At 41.5% G+C, this 25347-nt stretch overlaps 2 protein-coding genes and 1 long non-coding RNA gene across 4 annotated transcripts in view; 1 reads left to right on the top strand and 2 right to left on the bottom strand.

Moving 5' to 3' along the window:
- redic1 (regulator of DNA class I crossover intermediates 1) overlaps positions 1-1709 on the bottom strand; it is a 6767-nt gene extending 5058 nt beyond the window's left edge. The window contains exons 1-3 of one of the 2 annotated variants that reach the window (XM_026146072.2): positions 1119-1709; positions 979-1018; positions 24-174 (exon numbers count right to left, since the gene is read on the bottom strand). In XM_026146072.2, coding sequence (XP_026001857.1) covers positions 24-174; positions 979-1018; positions 1119-1141 — 214 coding nt within the window. In that variant the 5' untranslated portion in view covers positions 1142-1709. Of the gene's footprint in view, positions 1-23; positions 175-978 lie in introns of both variants that reach the window. The other variant, XM_026146071.2, reaches the window with a different exon arrangement.
- On the top strand, positions 1632-25347 carry abcd2 (ATP-binding cassette, sub-family D (ALD), member 2). The gene is made up of 10 exons (XM_026146070.2): positions 1632-2801; positions 3304-3484; positions 3867-3988; positions 10212-10374; positions 10975-11069; positions 13583-13728; positions 14482-14627; positions 20317-20401; positions 21046-21171; positions 21285-25347. The coding sequence occupies exons 1-10, from the start codon at positions 1857-1859 to the stop codon at positions 21487-21489; spliced, it is 2214 nt and encodes a 737-aa protein (XP_026001855.1). The 5' UTR covers positions 1632-1856; the 3' UTR covers positions 21490-25347.
- On the bottom strand, positions 15948-19622 carry LOC145421477 (uncharacterized). The gene is made up of 2 exons (XR_013902846.1): positions 16207-19622; positions 15948-16117 (listed from the first exon to the last, which is right to left on the bottom strand). It is a non-coding gene; the product is annotated as an uncharacterized LOC145421477 (long non-coding RNA).

The following is a 25347-nucleotide window of genomic DNA, read 5'->3' as shown; positions in this document are numbered from 1 at the left end:
TGATCTGGGGCTGTGAATCTCACCTTTACATGCTTTTTTAGCAGCAATCTGGTTGACGATAAACAGAGTCATTAGGTCCAAACTACCAGAACTAGTGTTGCCTAGGGAAGGGGCTGGGACAGGTATTCCCATGTTTTTAAGTTTTTGTTGCATTTTTCTCTTTTCAAAGAATTCCTGGAACAGAAAAAGCACAACCAATATTTAGGCACAGGGACAAAGGCTTTGTTAATTTAATACATTTACAAAACTGATTACAATGAAAAAACATCAAGCTTGAACATTAGTGATTGTTATTTATTTAATGAATTATCATTACACAAGGATATAGATTTTAATGTTTATTACATGAAAAATAAATAAAATGTTTGTGAAAAACAAAGGCAGCAATTTGGGCTAGTGATTATTAATGAGTTATTTTGGGGTATTGTTGAGTTTTAAGACTTCACATCAATGAAACTTCAAATAGGCCATGTCTGGGCTTTTCAAATGGCTAAGTTGCCTTCTACTAAAAATACCAAACAACAAATAAGTAATTAAAGTTGTGAACAAGTACAAGTCCAAAGCTACACACATTATAAACCATGTATACACACACATATATATAGATAGATCTTGTCATTGTTCTACTATGTCTTTTATTCTATTCTAAGTGTCCTTAGATGTCTTGAACGTGGCTTTTAAATAAAATTTATTATTATTATTATTATTAAAAGTCTTATTCCACTACTTTAAATATATTTTCAATATGCAACCTGTGCACTATTGACCTCCTTATGTAAGAATTTAACTTATACTCAAAATTAAAAGTCAAAACAATTCTTTCCATTTTGTAAAACAACCCTGGTTAGAAATGCATCCCTTTAAAGCAAGTTTTCTTCTGGATACAATATTTTATGGAGTATACAATTAAACATTTAATATTTAGCATCCTACTTGCACTTAATGTAAAACAATGTAAGTTTTATTTGGTTGTCTTACCCTCTGCTTTTTGGCATTATTCCTCATCACTAACCGGTTTCTGAAATGAGCAGTTACATGTCTAGTTAGCTTAAACATTTATAGGCTAATATGATATACATTAACACATCAGCTAATAACCAAAATTTGCTTTCTCTTACCTTGAACCTCCCACCCAGTTCATTTTTAACAGCTCTTAATTACTATAGAAACGACAAAATCCAGAAAACTACAAAGCTTTTGTGCCTGTGTCAGCACAAAAATTCAGAGTGCGTGCATAGCTTATTGTTTTGTTTCAGCTAGGTAGCTAACTTTATCTTAGCTTTCAGAATACAATAGAAGCGCGAGGACGAACCACCAGACTTCCGACACGTGCTCAGAAATGCTCAAAGAAGAAAATATATATGTGTAATTTTCATGGAGTTTGTCTGCTTTATTTCTGTATTTTATTTCACTGTGCCTTACGTTTGCTTAAAATAAAATACTGTAGTATAGTAGAATAAATCAGTTGGGACTAATTTATTTACGTCTGTCAGACAACCAATCATATTTTTGCCGGGGGCTCGACCAATGAAAAAACCCCTTTGCAAACTAAGTCGCCAGTGACGACAGCAAAACCGGATGTTGGGCTGATTTTCTTTATAAAATAAAAGCTAACACAGACACGGTGGAGGTAGGAACGCCTTTAATTTGGCAACAATAACCGGAAGTGCACTTGTTCTAGTTTGAAGTGCTTGTAGCTGGCGCAAAAAAAAGGGGAGCAGGATGTAGCGGCACAAGTATCGGGCTCGCTTCACATCAGTCCGGCCATCCTCTCGCTCTTTATGTCGACGCGGTGAGTCAGGTCTGGGGGATGGGTGTAGTAAGGGCTGGTTGCAGAGACGACTAACGGTTGAAAAATGTCCAACATCCTCGATGCGGCGACTAAAGTGAGATGGGACCGCACGGCCGCGGCGAAGCGAGCCGTGTTTCTTGCGGCTGCTGCATACGGTGTCAGAACGCTGTACCCCATCATCTGCAAGCAGCTCTGCAAAAACAAAGGTCCTGGGAGCAATCACCGGGCTTCAAAGGCGGAGAACGGCTCCACTTGCTCGGGAAAGACTCAAACGGATGCTGTGATTGATAGGAAACCATCCCCGGGGGTAAATACTGAGTTTTTCATGCAGATCCTGGAACTTGGTAAAATCCTCTTTCCCAAGCTCGTTTCCAGAGAGCTCGCTTTGCTCTCTTTGCACTCGGTGGCGCTGATATCTAGGACGTTTCTCTCTATTTACGTTGCCAGCTTGGACGGCAAGATAGTCAAAACGATCGTGGAGAAAAAACCCAAACGCTTCATCATCCAGCTGATCAAATGGCTCCTCATTGCAATCCCGGCCACGTTCGTCAACAGCGCCATCCGGTACCTGGAGTGCAAACTGGCTCTGGCCTTCCGCACCCGGCTAGTGAACCATGCCTATCGGACCTACTTCACCAATCAGACCTACTACAAAGTCAGCAACATGGACGGGAGGCTCGCCAACCCGGACCAGTCTCTCACCGAGGACGTGATGATGTTCTCCCAGTCCGTGGCCCATCTCTATTCTAACCTCACCAAGCCTATACTGGATGTGATGCTGACCTCCTACACGTTGATTCAGACCGCCAGGTCCAGGGGGGCCAACGCCTCCGGTCCGACCCTGCTGGCAGGGCTCGTGGTGTTTGCCACGGCTAAAGTCCTGCGTGCATGCTCGCCCAAATTTGGCAAGCTGGTGGCCGAAGAGGCTCACAGGAAGGGCTACCTGCGCTATGTGCACTCTAGGATCATTGCTAATGCTGAGGAAATAGCTTTCTACAGAGGACACAAGGTATGCAGAGACGGATGTGGGCATGTGAGTGCTAGCTGCAGAATGGAAGCGGTGTGGGAGTTATGTGCAGCCACACGATCATTATTGTGTTTATTTATTAGGAAGTGTCTGTGCCCGGATGTGCCACGTTACGTGTGAAATGCATAACACATTTACAATCTGTAGACACCAATGTAATTACTATGGGTGAAGCGGTAACTTTAGAGGTAGGTCTTTGAGGATGGCCAGCTAAGATGAATGGTCATATCCATAACAATGTTCCATCTACTGCTGCTTGAGGCTGTTAGGATCACAAATATGCTATAAGAGCCGGCACAAAGATTAGCAGCAGAGTTAGTTTTAACTTTATTGACTAAAGCTATTTTTATTCTGAAAGAGCATCAGTGTGAAAGACTTTACTATTATGTTGAAGAAATTCTACTGCACGGCCTTTTTCACAGATCACACAGAGATTTGGGAAATGCCTGTGTTGCTTCATGTTCTGATGTACCGCCCGCTGCAGGTGGAGATGTGTCAGCTGCAGAAGTGCTACCGGGCTCTGGCAGACCAGATGAACCTGATCCTGTCCAAACGGCTCTGGTACATCATGATCGAGCAGTTCCTCATGAAGTACGTGTGGAGCGGCGCCGGGCTCGTCATGGTGGCCGTGCCCATCATCACAGCCACCGGCTTCGCTGACAGCGGTAGGGAGTCGGTTAGGTGTAGCGTTACCCTAGCACGCGTCTTGTGCTTGTTAAGCCTTTTAAGTGCAACTATAATAACTGTAGTTACTGCTTACTCTACCAGCGGGAGCTGATTAGCATGTGTGAAAACAGTAGCTGCCTCCCACACCTCCCTGATGAGCTCTCAGCATCAATAATAAGCCTGTAACCGAGTCCCTTATTACACTGTACCTACAGATATTTAATGAACCTTTTTCCATCGTATCCTTATGCTCCCAGGTGAAAGTGTGAAAATATGTTTCGCACCGCTGACACACAAAGCTCTGTTTTGTCTTTTGAGGTCCCGAAGTTAATTGTTCTGCTCGCTGTCCCATGTCTTGTGCCTGTCTTTCCACCCTTATAGAAACAGCTGACGGTCAGACCCAGGTGATGGTGAGCGAGAGAACAGAGGCGTTCACCACCGCACGTAACCTCTTGGCCTCAGGAGCTGATGCCATCGAGAGGATCATGTCCTCCTACAAAGAGGTGCACTGTAGTATGCTGAATTTAACACAACTTTGCTGTCATTTTCAATCAGAAAACTTCATAACTGAGACTCACAGGCCCACATCTTACACTGATCTCTCATGCACACCTGCATTTCATACTCGTCCATTCTGAAAGTTGCAGCAACTCTGATGTTAATAATCTAGTCATCTGAGGCACACAGCTCTGGCTGTGAGTCCAACCTCCTGTCCAGACCTGCTGTTTGCAAAGGCCAGCCAATCAGAAGACAAGCTGGGTTAAAGGGAGAGGGGACTTCTTTCATCCTGTGCATGAAGTGAATCATGCAAAGCGGCTCTAGTAGAGTCCAGAAAAGCAACATGTGGAATGCTTCCCTTTTAAGGCATTAAATTACAGATTTTTCATTATTTTTGGATAAGTTAGAGACTGTATGAAGAAGTGATTAATCTGTTAATAACAGATTTTCGCTGTTTAAGATGGAAATTTATGAATGTTGCCTTTTGAATACGTGTTATATCCTGCAAATGATGTGTTTGAGAGTCAGTTGCAGTGCAGCAGAAGTTTCATACAAGAAAAGGTCTTTTGCGCTTATTTAAACTTATAATGATTCAGCATTTTGTTCTTTCACAACATATCTGGCAGCTTTTTAGGTTTAATTGTCCGTCTGAACAGTAGGAAGTACCCAAGACTGTACAGAGTGTCACAACTTTGCAGTTTTCTGGCTCAGATGTCAGTAAAAATGTCTTCTTGAAGAAATAAACCGGCCAGGTTTGAGCATCGGTGGGTCGTTCCGGTGGCCCATGTGTACATGGACGAGTGGACATCAAGAATGTCGGATTGATTTATGTCCATCTCTCTCCTTCTTCTTCTTGCAAAACTCACCACGCAGCATGAAAAAGGAAAAACAAGAGAAAAAAAAGCTGAATGAAAGACCTTGTTCATTGATAGCCAAATCCCTGATCTTTCATTGCACTTTAATCCAAAAAGAAAGAAAGAAAGAAAGAAATTGCAAGACCAGTTCATTCTCTCTCTCTCTCAGGCTACATTTTGAAGTCCATAAGAGGATTTGGTTGCAGCACATTTGTGCTGAAGCTGTGTTGCACTGCAGCTCATTAGTACTGCTGCACTTTTGATCACGTGCCACCCTGTGTGTTGGTGTGTACTATCCCAGGCTTTTTGATAATTCCCTTTATAAAAATGTGGAATATTTGAGCAAAGATCTGGCGGGTTTATCTCATGCCTGTCAGCGAGTAACTTGACTGTCAGCGACGGTTCAGCAGCCCGAAACAGCGTCAAAGAGGAGGAAATGAAACTGGTTCGATGTGCTTGCGGTTGGCTGTGAGCTTCCTTAACTGTTTCACCCGTGCTAAAGAATTTCCCATCATGCCACCTTCTTCACACCATGATTATCATTTTATTGTGAAAAACACGTTCCCGGGGGATACGAGTTTAAGCCTGCATGCACTTCTGTTTTGAGCACGTGTGCGCACGTGGCTTGAGATGCATTGCGGCGTGCCCCTGCGTGCAAGGCCAAGAGATGTGTGTGTGTGTGTGTGCAGTTTGACAGACAGCAGGGATGGAGCACATTCCTGAGGCAGCGTGCCCAGCTCACGCCTCCACACACTCTGCCTATTTAATATGGAGGAGTGTGTGTGTGTGCAGTCAGATTGGCCCATGACAAGTCCTACCTTGCAGTAGTTTGTTATTCATCTTAAAAAGCTTTGCTGTTGTTTTTGTTCTTTGTTCCACAATAACAAGGTAAGACTAAAAGTCCCCGTTTTGTTTTTTATTTTTATGTGAAAAGCACATAAATATCTACCAACCTCACACACAACACAGTAGTTCACTCGTGTACATTAAAATTGGCACCCTGTTCTATCAGCACATGATCCAGTGACTAAGTAAAAAACAGAACTGGGTCAGGTTGGTGCTCTGATGCTGTATGTGTTACACTGCTTGGAATTCTATTATGGGAACAGAACTGAACACAGAGGGCTTAAATAGGCCTCACTTCCTGAAGAGTGAATCCACCATCACTCTCGGGTCAGTGAAACCCAGCGCTTGTGTGTGTGTTTTGAGAGCTCCTTCTCTCAGAGCTCAGCTTAGCTGCAAATAATCCTCCATCTGTTGATCTTTCAGCTCTGCACTTCTGCAGAGCTGGAAGATCAACAGCATTTACTTGAACTCTTTTTAGGCCAATCAGAAAGGATGAAGCGGCTGTATTTGTTAATACACCTGCTGAGCACACCAAAAAACCCAGCAAGCACCAGATTACAGCACCTGCCTTGTCTGGTCTTCAGAACAGGGCCGTGTTTACGAGTGGGCAGTCAGGTCTCATTTAATCTGCAGCTGGGTGTTAGTTAAAGGGATCTATTCTGCTGCTAGATTAGCTTCATGTGAGTCACAATTCAAAATAATCCTTATTAACTTATACTGGAGGGGGGCATTTTCATGTGATTGCCCCTCTTCTGAGATGACCATATTAGGGACATCCCCTCTCACTGACATCATAGAAACCCAAGATTTCAAAAAAAGAAACACACAGGGGTTACTTGCACATATGCTGACTCCAGTATTTGAAAATTTCATCACGTTTAAAAAGCTCAAGCAAAGAAAAGCTCATGTTTGCTTGATTCTAAACCAGAATAGTGGATGTGATGGTTTTAGTGGTATTTAATTTGCCCCGGTATGTTTTTTTGTGAATTCAGGACAAATATTGCAATGCTGCATGAATGTCTAGGCTGGTTAAATATTTAAACTGATTACTTACGTATTGTTTACTTATATACAGCCATATCAAAAGGATCTCTCTTGCATAAGATGTCCAATTGCTTTGTACAAAACGGATTTTGCATTATTACAGCGTGTTCCCGGCTTTAGGAGGTCACTTTATTTTAGCAAAAGCAAGAAAAATTCAATCGGACTAACATTTGGGTGATATATCATGCAAAAGTTGAACTAATTACTAAGACAAAAATGAGTCAAACAGCATGTTTTCATCAGGGATTTTGAACAAAGGCAGACTATAAAGAACACAAATGTGTGTGTTTTGTAATCATTGCTATACTTATGTTGAAATGTCAGATGTCATTATGCAGGGCTGTGGTTCTTTTTCCCAGTGGGTTTTTTGGTGCTGTTAATGAGGCTCATAATAAAATAAACTGAAGCTGCATATATATTAGGGGTGCAACGATACTCGTATTGATATTGAACCGTTCGATACAGTGCTTTTGGTTCGGTAGCATATGTATCGAACAATACAAAATTTTTAATTTATTTTATCAACTTTTCTTCTGACGAGGCTGTCTGTTGAGAGCTCAGTGGATCTGCGTTCGACTACTCCGCCTAGGCTGCACTGTCGAGCGCAGATCCAGTGAGCGCAGCGCATGCTAGCAAGACAGAAGCTAATCTCCTTGCAACATGGCAAACTGAACCTCCCCCACCCTCATTCAGATCTGGCCTTTGGAACTATTTTGGTTTTCATGTGAAGCATGACCCTGAAGGTAAGCGTGTCATGGACTAAAGTAAAACAGTATGTCGGATGTGCCACGCAATGCTCAATTACATTGGTGTGAACTACTGCGTTAGCGCAGTTGTTCGTTAACGTGTTGACGCTGTCCAGCCCCACGTACGGGGCAATCCGCCGTAGCTCGTTAACGGAGATTAGCCGTGTTGTGGCGTTAACGTCATTTCAGATTAACGCTGACAGCACTAGTGGGAACACAACGAATATGACTGCACATTTACGCCGACATCATCCTAGTGCAAAGACAAGTGGAAGCAGACAAAAACAACAACCAGGCATGCTACAAACTTTACCGGGGTCATTTAGACAGCTGTTAGCACATGATTCTCCTTATGGGGACCTGATAGGTTTAATATGCTGCTGAGAGTATACCCAAGAAGCATATAGTATAGCTTTTATTTTGGAAGGAGCCATTTCTCTGTAATAAACTCTCTTTTCCAAAGATGAGTGATTTCTCGATCAGATAGATTTATTTATTTATTACTTTGTTGTTTCAGCAACATTAAATTTAAAAACTGTACTTTTGAGTTAAAATATATATTTATAATTTTAATAAATGACAAATTAAAAAGGCAAGAACATTTTTTGTATCGAAAAAATATCGAACCGTGACACCAAAGTATCGAACCGAACTGAACCGTGAATTTTGTGTATTGTAGCACCCCTAATATATATTGCTATGCTGTTGAACTTTGGCAGCCACTGGGCTAACCAGCACACGAGTAGAAATATAACTGGTTGAATGAGTTTGAGCTGGTCCGCTGCCCCGCACGGTGTCCATGAATTCTCAGAAATGGTGCTCGATGTTTAAAATAATCAAGCTGTGTCAACAGCCGGCATTGTCTCGCTGCAGGGTGCACCACAGAAAGCGAAAAGAAACACTCTCCAGGTGCCTGTAAACACATTTGGCTCCTTTCCTCTGTTGCCTCAGCAGTAAATGTATTCCATCCATCCATCCTCATCCGCTTTATCCGAGGCCGGGTCGCAGGGGCAGCAGCCTAAGCAAAGAGGCCCAGACCTCCCTCTCCCCAGCCACCTCCTCCAGCTTATCCGGGGGAACACCAAGGCGTTCCCAGGCCAGCCGAGAGATATAATCTCTCCAGCGTGTCCTGGGTCTGCCCCGGGGCCTCCTCCCGGTGGGACATTAGTAAATGTATTATTTTACTAATTTTATGATCATGTTTACAAAAATCTCTTTTTAAAATCCAGGAAGAGGTAGATGAATACAAGGTGAAAATACAGAATAAGTAGTAATTATTTAAGGATGACATTTAGAGCTGGTTAAGTGAAGTGAAATTATGATCTCAGTGAGATGTGGTCTGGATAAAAATTGAACATTGGAAGTGGAAGTAGGGTTTGTTTTTTTTTTTTCTTTTGAGCTATGCGGGGAATCTGCGTGCGTGCCTATTATCACGGTGCAAAGAACCACAAGAGGAAAAGCAAATATATGATATATCTAATCCAAAAGCACACACAAACAGTAAGGAAAAGTTGCTACGCCTTGTAAGATGTGAGTAAAAACAAAATGCAATGATTTTTGAATCTTATAAATCTGTCATTTTAATTCGTTTCAAAATTGCATATGGGAAACAAAAAACATCAAAACACAAACTGAGAAAATGTAGCAGTTTAAGAAAATATGAGCTTATTTTGAATTTGATGGCAGCAATGCCTCACAAAGAAGTTATGTTTACCACTGTGTGGTATGTGTGGTACAGCCTCTTCTTTTAACAACTGTCGGTAAAAGTCTGGGAACTGACGAGAGCGGCTGCTGGACTTCAGGCAGAGGGATGTTGTCCCTTTCTTGTCTCATATGATTCTAGCTGCTCAACAGTTCTGGGTCTTTGTCATCTGATAAAAAGTTCAGCCTCCAGATTCTGAAAGATATTTTATGTGCTTTAGTATTGTCTTGCTGAAATGTGCAAGGTCTTGCCTGAAAAAGACGTCATCTCGATGGGAGAAAATGTTTCTCTAAAACCTGGATATAGCTTTCAACATTTATAGTGCCTGTTCAGATGTGCACGCTGCCAATTCCACAGGCACTAAAACACCCTCATATCATCAGAGAGGCTTTTAAACTGAGCACTGATAACACTCCAGATGGTCCCTGTCTTTAGTCAGATTTAGATTCCCCTGACTGCAGAAAAGTTTCATTTTGAATGAGTATCCACTCCAGCTTTAGCGAATGAGTAGTCTCAAACATTTGATATGTTTTCTGGGGGGGGTTTTGTGAGTAAAATACAGGTTTATGCAATTTGTACATGATTTCATTCTGTTTTTCTGTTTTTATATTTTACACAGATTCAAAACCTTTTTCTAAGTCTGCTTGTCTACTGACACAAACTTTAGGGAAATGTATTGACAGATCTTCATTTTGCCAATTTGTTTTGGCCATGCCAGCAGACATGTTAATGTTATAGCCTTGTGGCCTTCATCAGAACATATAAAAACCTTAATTATTTAATATAAGCAAGCACCAGGAGATATTGAGGAGGAACAGCTTCCTGTTAACGGGGGCACTGAATGTACTTTATGGCTATTGCAGATGCAGCAGCCGAAGTTAAAATGAAACCTAGCTTAGGATCAATGTTCCAAGTCCTGCACTCATGGGGTCACATTTTTATCAGGCACATCACCATGATCGTGATCTTTATCACAATGGTGGTGACACTAACATCTACCAGAGATGGACTGACCCGTGTGTGTTTGTTGGGACAGGTCACGGAGCTGGCAGGCTACACTGCGAGGGTCCACAACATGTTTGTCGTATTCGAGGATGTCCAGAAGGGCATTTACAAGCGCTCTTCTGTGTCAGCCACAACGACGACGGAGAAGAAGAGCAAGCCTGAGATGCACATAGACGGACCGCTGGAAATAAAGGGTAGCTAGCAGTGTACACACAACACCTCTTTGTCTGTACAAAAAAAAAAAAAACCAGAAGAGGAAGAGGTTGCCATCACAACAACCTCTGTTGCTTTTACCACTTCTGCTACCTGAAGCCCAGAGTAAGCTTTGATTTGGTTCAGGTCAAAACATAGTCAATGGTAAACGCTCAGTTCACTCCCCAACAACATCTGTCTGCCAACAATTATTCGATCCATTCTGTTGTCCAAATTAGCAACAATCAGCAATGAGTTATAGCCTATAGCTTCGGCAGTTGCCTCACTGAAATCAATAACAGAATTTGTCTTACATGCTAACTTCAGGCTCAAGTTTTGCTGCTAATTTATAATGTTTGACCAGATTTTATGAATTGCACAAACCTTATCTGGGCCAGCTTACAGATCAGCTTACATTATAAGAAATCAATAAACTAAATGGCCAAAGGTTGGATACACTCTAATAGAAAGCATCTTATGTTGGAGGGTAATGCTAAGCTAATGAATAAGTGAAGTGGTAAAGACACAGAGTCCAATCAGTTACTCTAATACACAATCACTGTAGTTCCTGATCCTTTTTCTCTGTTTCTGTGTTTCTGCAGGCGAAGTGATTGATGTGGACAAGGGCATCGTGTGTGAGAACGTCCCGATTATCACACCAAACGGAGACGTTGTAGTATCTTGCCTAAACTTCAAGGTGGCTGATCTTTTTTTCCTTCTGAGCTCTACTTTAACTGATAGTTCAGGCCCCTCTGACTTCACTCCTGAGGATTTTGGTCCGTGTAGAATTTATTAGCATTTAAAAACAATGGCCCAGGGTCTCATTAGAAAGCAGATACATCCTTTGGGTGTCAACTTGTTGCTCCCCTCTGGATTTTCACTACTATATTCACCTCATGAGGATTTCATGGTGGTGGAAATCACAGATCAGACGTTCCAGTTTTATTTGGATGCAGGGTATAATGCATAACGCTCATATCATAGATGTGAATCTGCTGCAAAGATCTGCTCATCCATTCAGCACAGGTTCTGTTTTTTTCACTCAAAAGTGGCTGAGGGTCTGCTGATCCTTTCATCTGTTTCTTGTATGTGGATAATTGAGTTAGCATGATTTCATCGCTGATAATTTGATACCAGACAAAACGTGTCTCTTATTCCAGTTCTGACCTGCTGACTTCTTTTGTTAGGAGGCAACAATAGGAAACACTGACATGATGTTTTTGATAAAAATGCTTTTTGAGACATCAAAAGAATCAGCTTTTGTAATTATTACAAATGAATAAGAATAGCTTATCTCTTTCAAACACCACAGGCAAACAGACCTCTGTGCAGACTGCACCAGGCTCCAATTATACATGTTGGCCTGAGGTCGTTACACAAGAGTACGCCGCTGACGTTGAGCTGATAACGGAAAAAGACGCTGATGCTGTGCTTAAAAATGTCAGCTTCAATATAAATATCATACACAAACTTTAAATGGCAGTTTTTTGAAGAACTGAAGATCTTTTTCTTTTAAGTTCTTTTTTTTAGTTCTTACCCTGCACGAAAAAACAAGTGCACATGCAAAACTACTGCAAGATTTATGGGACAGATCACTGCATGTAATCTGCATACAGCAAGCTGCATACAGGTGAAGAGCATGCTCACTAAGGCAAAAAAGCAGGATGGGTAATAGTGTCTGAGGATGAAGAGCTGGCTGAAATAATGGGGGTGATGAATATCATTTAACTTGAGACACTCACTGTGGCAAGTAAAAGAAAAAAGGAACATTTTGACATTTAGGTTCATATGAAACTTAGAGTGACCCATATGATAAGATAACCCTGTTAAAGTGTGTTTAAAGTCTACATATTTTCAATTATTAATTTGCATTGTAACACGTAAATTAATATCATATTATTAAGTTTTGTATTCTAATTCTAAACATTTTTAGCCAATGTTGTTTTGTAAAGCTGTAAATATTGACCAAAATTAAATAATAATAATTAGCAGTAGTATAAGTAGCAATAAGAGTGGTGTGTAATATTTTTTCAAATGCATAGTCGTGCATGAAAATAGAGAAAATAAGAATCATAAATTTGTGTGTGAAACGTTTTTACCCATCGTTTATGAATGAGGCTCTATATTTGGTTTCTCGCCATGGAAACCATGGTTAACCACTTTAGCAAAAGGATTAAAGCTATAAAAACTAATGATAGAGTAGTAATGTGTGCTGTGGCCTAATGTTTCAAAGGATTTGCCTTATAGACATCACTACATTTTTAATCTTGAGCCAGAATCAGCGTATTTATGCGAGATTGGGGCGTGCCAAGTTATCAGCTAACACAAGCTAGTTTGGCTAGTAAGCTGTAGCCATATACCATACTTACAAATTAGTACTTACATATGAATGAAGTAATACTAGAATTTCATTCACCAAAAAAAGAGCGCTTCTTAAACAGTCTGTTAGTGAAACTAACCACATAAGCCTTATTATGAGAGCTCAGTGACTTTAATTAGCTAAGGTGACGCTTGAGAAGCTAGCTAGCGCCTGTAGCGCAAGTGCCCAAGCCCTTAAATATGTAGAACTTTAGCCTTGATTAATTAATTAATCAGGCTTTTTTACTTTTATTAGCCACAATTTACTGAAATCTAAAGATACTTAATAAATAATTTCATTTATTATATCAATATGATATTAAACACAAATTTTTGACAGGTGCAAGATAATATTTTGCAAATTCTATATATTTTCATCTGGATTTTTATTTTTATTTTTAAGTTGTGTTCAATATACAAAACCACTTTTCAGGGACAGTTCAAAAAAGTGCCCCTCCGACAGCCAAACCCATCTGTTCTCTGATTGGATAGTTACATTTGTGATTGACATGACATTGACCAATCAGCTGAAAGGAAGAAAAATACGGTTAAAATTCGTATTTGTAAGTTGAAACTTGAGTGCAGAGTTTCACCCGTATTTTTTGGATATACATACAAATCTTTTTTACACACACAAATTCTTTTTACTCATACAAATCCTGATTTACAAGTACAAAACTGATTTACAAATACAAAATATTTATGACCACAATTTGAGCCCATATTTTCTGTGTGTAACAGTTTAACACCACTCCTGCTTTTTCCACAGCTTTATGGCCTAGTGATGCATTGTAATTACACTGACAGCCCGCTCTGCTTCAGGAGAATTAATAAATTGTCTCTCCCGTTCAGGTGGAAGAGAGCATGCACCTACTGATCACAGGGCCTAATGGTTGTGGAAAAAGCTCTCTGTTCAGGATCCTCGGCGGCTTGTGGCCTGTCTACGGCGGCCGGCTACACAAACCCTCCCCTCAGCATATGTTCTACATCCCTCAGAGGTATACGCACAAATGCACACTCTCAATAATCGCAGGGCCCACGGCAGACAAAACAAGTGCAGGGTTTGATCATTGTACCAGTGAACCATAACAGTAATCTAATCCATTGTAACAGGACCTGAGTGTGTCTGTGCAGCTGAGAGAGAAACCAGAGCTGTGGACAGAGTCAAATATTTACTGTCCAGATTAAGTTTAAAATACTAGCTCTGCAGAATGATTAGATATGATAAATATTATCAAATTAAATATTATTATAGTTGTTTGGTAATTATCCATTATGCGTAACCTCTCTCCTTTATTGCTATATAGCAAGAGCTGCAACAGTTGGAGCAGCAGCTGTTATCATGATAACATTTTTGTCATTTTTATGTTGATTTTAGAGCGAGACAGTGAAATAAATATAGCAACTCTGACAGGAGAGAGTGAGGGTAACAGAGAGCACAGGCAGGTAATGGTCCAACCAGTCGAGATTCAAACCAAGGATCTGCCGCCCATGTGGGAAGCAGTCTTACCCAAACCTTCAAATGTAATCGTACCCATAGCTGACTCCCTCCTGCAGTGCGGTAAATATTTTATACATAGGATGAGATGGCCAGCTGGCAGCTGTAACAGAATCCAACACACTATCTATAAAACAGACATCTTTTTCTTTCAGCTCCTCCTCTTTAAGTGTCTAAAAATGCTTTTGTCACACAATTTGTGAGCTTTAGTGCTCATAACGGATACAACTTATGTGCATTTATGTTTCCCCAGGCCGTACATGTCATTAGGTTCACTGCGGGACCAGGTGATCTACCCAGACTCGGTGGAGGACATGGCTGCCAGAGGGATGAGTGACAAGGACCTAGAGGTCATCTTAGCCATAGTCAACCTCAATCACATTGTCAACAGAGAGGGAGGTAAGACAGCTTTTATTTTTATTTATCCATGAAAGAGCAGCAGTTCACCACATAAATCAAAAGACACACAATCACCAGATAAGAAAAAAAACTCAACATACTAAATTAAAATCAACTACTGAGCTAAAGGAACCTTGTCACTAAATCACAGCACAAGGTACTTTATATTGTAAGTTAAAGACCCTACAATAAAACAGAGAAACCCCCAACAATCAGATGACCCCTTGTGAGCAAGCACTTGGCAACAATGGGAAGAAAAAACTCCCTAAGCATTTAATTATAAACCTTTAATTGTGAAGAAAAGGTTTGCTGGTGTTTGAGATCAAACACATTGTGTGCATCAGCCAGGAGCTTGAGCGCGCGTTTCCTAAACTTGAGTGTGTGACAAATTGGCAGCCGTTCTCTCCCTCCTGCAGAACAAATGGTTACACTGTTGTGAACCAACTACTGTACCAAGCTTAGCGCCGCAAGAAGGTTTAATGCGTGAATAGTTGCACTGTGAAACAGTTTAGAAAGGTTTGCATTACTCATGGTAATTAGCCCACGTGTATGCAGTCACATTATTATGGGCTCACAAAGACATGCAATATAACCAAAGAGGATATGATGATTAGTCCGTTACACAGTCTTTGTCTTCTCTTTAACTCTTTACAGTTTAGTCTAGTATTTAATGTGAAGTCATGTATTGCAGTTTTCATTTTCATGGATTTTACTCATTAGTTTTTGTGTGGCATCAAACTCTAAGTGCCTTCTCCATGTTTCATATAACAAAGGAGAAAAAAATATTTCCTGTCATCATATATAATCCCACAATATCCAACTAACACCACCTTAAAATGTGCTTGTTGTAAATTCCTGTGGTTGCTTTTTTAAAGCTATCAGCAGACTTTGAAAAAGTGCTATTACTGCTTCTCTAAAACATCTGTGTAGAGCGCAACAATGTAATACAAAATGCAGTTTTCAAATGATTTTGTTTATTTTTTATGTTTAAAGCTATCCTAACCTACCTGGCCTTATTTGAAAAGGTGGGCAGGTAAGTTAAATCAGCGGTCCCCAGCCTTTTTTGCGCCACGGACCGGTTTAATGTCAGACAATATTTTCACGGACCAGCCTTTAAGGTGTTGTGGATAAATACAACAAAATAAAATGATACGACCAAGATGAAAACTGTTATTTTTATGAATATAATAATAATCTGAATTCACTGTGTAATTGTGTAACTTTATTAGCAGTGTCCTCCTGAAATGTGCTAACAACATTGTCACGGTCTCGCTGGCAGACCGTGGGGATGTGGGGAAAGGAGGACCCAAAATGCAGGACTCTACAGTGCAACAGTGTTTATTTACAGTGGTGACAATCCGAACAACAATAAATCCCCCCGTGTGATCCCAACTCCCGTTCCGTGTCTTCTCCTTTATCCCGTGCTCCATGCTCTGTCTCCGTTCCCTGTGTACTCTCCGTGTGCTGCCTCCTGGTCGCCACAATTCCTCCTGAGGAAACACGCATACCAAAGGCAGCCGTGAGTACAAAACCTAACAGTAGGCTTGCACTAACCTTGCACAATACACTTAAGACTGACGGGAAGTCACTCAACGATCCAGCGTCGAGGAGCTCTCAGCCACACTGTTTTGAAGCTCCTCTGACGAGGCTTGATCGGCGCCAGGTGTGTGTGGATTCCTGGGTGGGACCGGTCAGCTGGCAGGGCCACACCCACCAGGCCTAAAAGTGCCTGCCACGACCGCACCCTCACATACACAAGCACACACCCCTAAACACCTGACAGTACACCAACACGGAAAAACAGGACAGCAGACACAACCATAATAACAACAACCACAATAATGATAATAATAATAATAACTACAATAGTAGTCCACACTGCTCACGGACCCCGAATCCCTGGAACTGGGTCCGTGACAAACATTGAGAGTAACATCCTCCTCTCTGCCCCTTAATGCTCTCTGGTCGCTATGGTAACACATAAATATTTCTTTCAAAATAAGACACAAAACTACAACACAGGAAAAGACCCAGGGAAACTGAGTTAACGATAAAAACCCTGAAAACACACCCGAAATTTAAAACACACCCGAAATTTCACACCCGAGCCTCACAGTGGCGTGTCTAGAAAATTTTTGTTGGGGGGGCCAGGTAGAGGCACAGATTTGGAGAAGGGTGGCAGATAATGTTAAAAACAATTCTACCAACCCTTAACCATAATTCAATAACACTATAAACCTAATAACCGAATGCGCTTTTAACTCTTATTAGAATGAGATTTTAACCACTACGGTGCAAAGTTTTTAGATACTGCGTTGATAAAGTACAAGAGATACAATCAGTCAGTGTTTACTCAGCATTCAAGGACATCAATATTTGCATAGTATTTTTACTGACATGTAGTGCACATGTTTTGGGCAAAAACATTTTTGAATATTAAAATACGAACATTTTTAACATACAATTGGCAAATTAGCCAATGCCAATGCAAAACCAATGCCTGTTAAAAAAAAGAAGATAATCTTCTCACAAACTGGTGTTTGATTTTGAAACAGGAAAAAAGTGGGGAAACAAATGAAAAGACTAACATTTGAATAAAACCTGAAAGCAAGTAAATACTTTCTATGCTGCCTTATGGTAAACTTTGGTAATATTGATAAAGAACACTGGCTGATGATGAAATACAGTCAGCTGGCATGGTGACACTGCCAGTATTAACCTGCAGGGCTGGACTGGGACAAAAAATTGGGCATTTTGACTACAGACCGGCCCACCAGGTATTAAAGCCATAAAGCCTTTGAATGAAAACAAATGCTGTTGTGACAATGATGTAGTCTTTTTGGCATATGTATGATTTCTATACATTTTATGTCAGATAAAAACTTTGTTTGCAAGATTCAGATAATTATTTAATAAAAGTGAGACATTTTAAATGAGAATAAGAAAATATTTCCTTGTGCCCCCCTCTCCCTGTTAATGCCCTACCTGCCCCCCTGGAAACACTTTGCTAGATCCACACCTGCACAGTTACCAGCTGTCAGCTACTTAGAAAAGGATCCTGGTGTTATTTGTCTCTCAGAAACAGTTGATAACTTCAACTCATTCATGTCACCTAAAAGGTAAACCTGTTTCTCCATCACCTGTTCAGCTCTGATGGTTCAGTAAGGACATCTCCTGGTTTCATCTTCATGTTTCCCTCTCATCACATAACCAAACCGACATCATGACCAGCAGCTTTACAGCTGTGGCTCCAGCCAACATCAGCTGATACTAGAAATTAATATTAAATACATTGTAACAACAGCTGATCAAGCTTAAACGTGCTGCTGTTGTTTACCGCGACATCCGCTGGTTTCCTGTTTCATGGCGCAAAGTGGGCGATAAACAAACAAGAGAGAAAAGCCGATCAGCTGATCATTGATCAGTTTCATGATTAAAGTAGCAACAGGAGAGGGAGGGTGAGAGGATGAGAGAAGAAGAGGCAATATGAAACGCGTAATATTTTCTCTGAATGAGGGACCATTCCATTTTTTAAGGAACTGTTGGCAGCTCTACTAACTAATCTTATGAATAAAATAAAGTTCACTATCAGTAACATCATAGCAACCGAACAGCTGTATAGAAACTCCTCATGCTAGCTCACGCAGTATGAGGTATTGTAACTGACTGTAAAAAGTCAGCACAATGAAAATAAACTCCACCTAAACTTGGTTTATATCTGACCCAGATAGACTGCAGGTCATAACTTCTTACCTGAAGTTCAGTTCACCTGACACCTGACACTTGGACCGGCGGCTGCCTCGGGTCTCTCCTCCTGCCTCACTTTCCCTCATCCACCTGTTGCCTCTGTGGAAGCCCCGCCATAGCCACCACCAAACAACTGAGTTATTTTTACACATCGGCCAGCATCTGGCCAATCCACCACTTCTCATTGTTCATGCCGTTACAAAAAAAATAAATAAGTCATCAGCCCACCATGCAAACGTCCGATGGCTAGTCCAGCTATGTTAACGTGTTAATCTTTCGCTGAAAAAATGTTTTCTGCGGTGCCGTCTTTCGTGCTTGGCTCTCCTACCTTTGCTAACATGATGCGCATAGTGCAGAAGCCGGTGCTGCATTCACTTACCCTCGGATATCTGAGCTTCACTGTGAAACCATAATCGTACATTTGATATTTCATTAAATTTTATTGTTTTAGCTTCGGGGTGGCACCTGGGGTGGCCAGTCTGGTTGGGGGGGTGGCCTGTGCCCCCCCAGGCCACCCCGCTGGACACGCCACTGGAGCCTCAACTCTCGCGGCCCGGTACCAAACGACTCACGGCCTGGTACCGGTTCGTGGCCCAAGGGTTGGGGACTGCTGTTATAAAGTATCTACACTTCCCTTTCTTCTATTGTAATCTCATTTTGAAATATAGAGACTGTAGAACACTTGAGTTGAGGGTTGGGGACCGTTGGTTAAATCATAAATTAAATGTGATTAGACACATTTTTTGGAAAGCTGCTTATAATTTCACCAGTCACACCCACAATAATGCCAAACGTGTTAAATCTAGAAATCACTTAAATAGGACATGAAGTGAAGTGGGCTAAAAGATCTCGAAAGCAACACATCATGTCACGATCAATTCTGTGAAGAAAAGTGCAACAGAATTCCTCCACAGCGTTGTGAAAGAGTCATTGCCAGTCATCTATCTCTACTTTTAAGATTTGGCTTAAAACCTTCCTTTTTTGCTAAAGCATATAGTTGGGCTGGACCAAGTGACCTTGAATCCTCCCTTAGTTATGCTGCAATAGGTGTAGGCTGCTGGGGGATTCCCATGATGCATTGAGTATTTCTTCTTCAGTTACCTTTCTCACTCACTATGTATTAATAGACCTCTCTGCACCGAATCTCTGCACTTGTTATTAATCGCTTGCTCTCTTCCACAGCATGTCTTTTATCCTGTCTTCCTTCTCTCAGCCCAACCGGTCGCAGCAGATGGCCCCGCCCCTCCCTGAGCCTGGTTCTGCCAGAAGTTTCTTCCTGTTAAAAGGGAGTTTTTCCTTCCCACTGTCGCCAAAGTGCTTGCTCATAAGGGGTCATATGATGTTTGGGTTTGTCTCTGTGTGTATTATTGTAGGGTCTACCTTACAATATAAAGCGCCTTGATGCGACTGTTGTTGTGATTTGACGCTGTATAAATTACATTGAATTCAACTGAATTGAACTGAATCATCGCAACACTTGATTGCAGCCCTGCTGACAAGGGTGGCCCAGGATGGTTAGTTTGGATAGCTGTTTTCCCTTAATAGATGACATCATCATTTAAAAACTGCATTTTGTATTTACTCTTTGTATAGTATCAAAATTTGTGCGATGGTGGTTTGAGACGTGTAAGTGTGACAAATATACAAAAATAAGCAATCAGGCAAATACTTTTTTGCAGCTCTGTATGGTGCTGAAGGGATAACAGCTGATGCTGAATTAGGGTCTGGCTGTGCTTTCATGTTATACCAACTTGTACTACAAGATGGTGCAGTGAGTGATCTACACAAGTGTTTACGAACATATTATTTCCTCTCATGGTCAAGGCTAAAAACAGTTAAATCCTGCCCCCTGGTGATAATCTTTTAGTTCAGAGGTTCATTACCAAAAAAAAGAACACTTAAAAACACTTGCTTACTCTGCAATACCTCCTTTTTTATTCAGGCTGGGATGCTGAGCTGGACTGGAAGGATGTGTTGTCAGGAGGTGAGAAGCAGAGGATGGGTATGGCCCGCATGTTCTACCACAGGTAAGGAGAAAAAGCCTGTGGGTTAACATTTCTTAGCGTGTAGCCCATTGGCTGTTTTCACAGAAGGAATTACTGTTAAGAAATTGAATGCTGAAGAGTAAACTAAAGTGTGTTTTTTCAACGTTTACATATTTGCACAACTCTATAAATGGTGAATGCTCATAATGAATGTGGCCAAATAATGAGATCAGTATATATGCAGGTAATGCCTGTGAGCCAAACTGCAGGTTTTAGATGGTTTTTTGTTTTGTTTTTTTGCTTTTGCTTTTAGACTAATAGAGAGGACTTTATTATGACTATCACAGGCACACAGCTATGGCTGGGAGTTCAGAGGCCACACCCTCTTGTTTGCAAATCATGTGTTTTCAAATGGCAGCCAATCACAGGAAAGCTGCCCTAAAGAAAGAAGCTAAGACAGCTTGGTTCAGAGGATAAAATGAGCTCCATTGAAGCCTAGTACGAGATAACATAGGCTTACTTTGAACTTGGAATCATGCTAAGCTACTCTAGAAGTTGCCCCTTTAAAACTATAGTTCATCTGCTGTAACAGTTGGATCTTGTTTATGGGTGTATAGCATAACCAATCCGATTGCATGGAGTGGATGCATAGCACCAACTTAAAACCATTTCTCTGCCTCTGTCAGGCCTAAATATGCCTTGTTGGATGAGTGCACCAGCGCTGTGAGCATTGACGTGGAAGGAAAGATTTTCCAGGCTGCCAAAGATGCCGGCATCTCCCTGCTCTCCATCACACACAGACCCTCCCTGTGGTAAGCCTCGTCACACTGGGGGAATATTTTGGTCCATAAATGCTAATGTAGTTGGGAGTTGTAGTAGGGAGCAAATCTTTTCTTTGTTTCTAATCCTTCTTCCCCACCTCCAGGAAGTACCACACCCACCTGCTGCAGTTTGACGGGGAAGGAGGCTGGCGCTTTGAGCAGCTGGACACGGCAACGCGCCTCTCCCTCACCGAGGAGAAGCAGCGGCTGGAGACCCAGCTGGCCGGCATTCCCGAGATGCAGAATCGCCTCAACGAGCTCTGCAAGATCCTCGGAGACGACTCTGTCCTAAAAACAGCTGAGGAGTGAGGGGGGAGGTGTGAGAAGAGATCCGAGGGGGTAAAGGAGGATTGAGACGAGGAGAAAAGAAGAAGCTGGGGGTGGTGGAGGAGGCGCGAGGCAATGAAAAGGCAAAGAAATCAGTTTGTTAGTACAAATTTTTTTTCCCTTTTTTTTCTTTTGCCCTGAGCCTCTCGGTAAAGCAGGGGAGCTCTTAATGGCAGCTTTGCCTCTGAGCTCTCCCTTCTCTCCCCCCTCCGTCTTTTCACCCTCTCCTTTGCCCTGCTCCAGTCTGAGAGGCGGGGGAGAGTGAAGTGCATTCGCAAGTATTCCTGCTGCTTGTAATGCACGCTGTTTGCTTCCACTGCTCAAAGTGGCGTGACTGATACACCCAAATTAACCAAGACGATGAATTTGTTTGTTTTGTAGCACTTTACTCTGCTTTCAGAGGTGTGCATGTCACGGTGGCTCTGGGAGCTGCTATTTAGCTGGAAAACCTTTTAAAGGTTAGAGCCACTTTGATGTCCAAAGCAGTATTCCAGTTTAGCAGCAGATTTTCGTTTTCCCGAATGTAATTTTAACTTTTTTTTTTGCAGAGCCACAGTACAATCTGTTTCCTTATACCTCACGTTAGCTTTGTTAGGTTGCACGTCCATGAACCACTGGAATGGGCTCAGATGCCGACTCTATTATTAGAACGATTAGTGACGCAGGTCTGACTCCAGAACTCTAAGTTTCTGGTTTATTGAACAAATACAATGAGATAAAGAGGTCCAGTGAGGAAGGGCAAGCTCATCCTGCTCGGAGAGGGTTTTTTTAGCAGATGAGTGCACACACACACACACACACACAAACACACAAAAGGATATCAAATTAGAGGAAAAACAATAACAGTAATTAGTAGTGACCATGTAAGGCTCTGGAAATCTGCTGGAGAGATGCACGTTAGTCATTGTCGATAGTAGATAGTTCATGATTTGGCGTTTTGACAATGTGTGTTTGAGGCAAGTCGTTTCATACACCGTAGACAGCATTCATATTTGCCAAGCAATGAAAGGATGACTTTGTGTATTTAAATACTCTACCATGTTCCAGAATATGCTCCACGTTACAGCTGTTTAAAATTATTAAGTTATAATAGATAATAGGTTGTTTTTACACGTGAAGTTGCTGGTAACAAAGATGGAAAGTTGTGATACTGTTAAAATGTTTTTTTTCCTTTCTTAAAAAAGTTGGGAATTCCGCGCTCCTACGTGGTGACGGTAACTTGCGATTACAACTGCTTTTATAAATGTACTCTCTTTACACGGTTCGAACCTGGAATGCTCCTGTTTGATATGGTTCACCAGCTGCAAACAGGACTGCCTTTGCTTTTCAGATTGGGCTGAGTTAAAGGGGACCAATTACGGTTATTCTAATGTTCTAATAATATTTTTATTCTAGCGTAGCTTTGCATGATTCACAGTTCAAAATAATCATTTTTTTCAACCTGAAAAGCTGTTCAAGCGTCTTTCTCTGAAAGGCCACCCGACCTTTGAGCCAACTTTACTCTGATTGGCTGCCCCTCATAAGCAAGCCTGAACAGCAGGTGGGTGGGGCTTTAGTGCCTGAGATTACTCTATAATGATATCGTCATTCTGGAAAAGGTAACACCCACCTTGCGTTCCTTTGGCTCATATAGATAAATAGAAGTGTCTGAAATCAGAGCTTTTGGATGACAGGGATTGTTTGCACATATTTGAAACTTTGGTCATGTTCGATATGAGCCTCCCTCATGTTTTAACTGTGTGGCAGAAAATCTGTAAATGTATTTTTTATTTGTGACACATTATGTTAATTAAAACAGGAGAAACACTGGACTTCTCTGTGAAACTGTCACACTGTGCTGGATATAAGCCTCAAACAGTGCCAGTTCCATGCCTGACTAACTAGCACAATCTAATGATACCAAGCCATCTCACTGATTACGATACCACTATATTGTTAAAACGCCTCTGTTTTGTTAACATTCCACCATATGTGTGTTCAGAGCCTCAGAGCATGGACAATCAGGTACATCATCAACAAGTGCACTGCTGTATTTCCGTCTACACAAGGACTTCTTAGAATCCTCAGACAAAAATGGCTAAATGACGTCTAAGTTTAGGCATATAAGCAAGCAGGCATTATCTAATCTTTTATGGAACCTTTAATGTATATTGTTGGGTTTGCATGCCAGGATTTGCCTGAGCCCCAGCTGCGTCCCTACCATGCTTACATGCCAGCAATGAAACCTCCCCTCTTGGCTTTTGGGGGACAGTTTAAGAAAAGAACTTCAGAGCATTTAGATGCAGCGCTGCTCTGCTCAGGGTGAGAGCTGCCAGGTTTCTGTGGGACAACCCCCCCCAAAACCCCAAAGAAATGTGACTGGAAAGCAAAAACGGATTTTGAAGATTTGAGTCACTTCTTTTCTTTAATGTCTAAAGGTCCTATCTGGGATGTTCTCTCTATTAAAGAGACTGTTTTCTTCTGGTATGTAAGGGAGAGCATCACGGGCATCACCACAGCCTTGCAAAAACGGCAAGATGGCATACGTTTCTGACCCGAAACACGATCGTTTTGTTCATTTGGACTCTGTTGACAGGAAGGCGCACGATCCGCTGAATGACACAAGAGTCTGCCGAGTAAAACTGGAACAAGGAGGTCGGCTCAAAGAAGTGCCTGCTATTTTCACAGGCATAGTGAGACGATAAATCCAGTATTTCATCTTGAATAGACAGGAGAAGAAATGATGAGGTGTCTTCTTCTTCTTTTGTCAGATTTTTATTTATTTGGGGGGGTTTTTTTGCATCATTTTCTTCCAATCATCCTGCAAAACTGAGGCTAAACCCAGTCATTTACTGTTGAGTGGAGTTATTCATTGATGAAAACGCATGATAGGGGACAGGATAGTGAACATTGGTATCAGACGGGACGTAAAATTCACCTGCTGGCAACTAGCAACACAGAGAAGGCAATAATCTGACAGTGTAGTGGTCAAAGCATGTTTCTGCTGCCCCCAAGTGGCCAAAAAAGTTAAAGCAGCTACAGTGTTTGTGGTTGCCTTGGTCCTGGTCTGACTATGAACATTTCTCTGCATTGAATTTTTGGCTTGTGAATGAGACCTCATCATTTCTTCCAACCCCACGACACAGCAGGCCTCTGCAGTGGCTTACTGAACTGTTACTTGCTAGTGCAACCCCCCCATACCCCCCACCAACCCCCTCCCAGCCTTTCTCACCCCATCGTTTATTAAGAGACTGAATGTAAGTGAGAGATTATGTATGAAGCAAGTTCTACGCCACTGGATCATACAAGTTTCTTCTTTGTTAACAGCTTGTCGTTTTATAATTGTGTTAATAGTGCATGCTGTTTCATTTTACAAGAGCCACAATGTGGTGTTACATTTCAGAGCTGCTGTACAGCGTGGTATGTGAACTGGAATTATGGGAAAGGCCATTTTCATGTTATTCCATGGCTACAGGGCAGCCAGATTCAATCTTTTCAACATTGTCAAAAGCAGATGGATGACTATATGTAAGTTTGAGAATGATGTTGTACTTTTGTGGGATTTGTATTAGGCTGCTGTGTACCACAGACCAGCATGCATTGATTCTTCCTTAAATCCAGGGATTACTACGCTTTGGAATTATTACATAATTATGTTAAAGACATAATTTTCAGTAACAGTAGCCCAGGTCATCTTTTGGGGATCTCATATGACACATGTGTAGGAGTCTGTGTATTTTAAGCCTTTACAGCAAGAGAGCTTGAGCGACATTAAGGTCATCTGATCAAAAATCACTTTATGTTGAGAGATGAAGATGTATTTTCTTGTAAATAAAACGATACAATGCAACCTCAGAAAAA

This window comes from Astatotilapia calliptera, chromosome 17 (assembly GCF_964374335.1).
Source record: "Astatotilapia calliptera chromosome 17, fAstCal68.1, whole genome shotgun sequence".
NCBI lineage: Eukaryota > Metazoa > Chordata > Actinopteri > Cichliformes > Cichlidae > Astatotilapia > Astatotilapia calliptera.
This window is presented reverse-complemented; position numbering and strand designations above follow the sequence as displayed.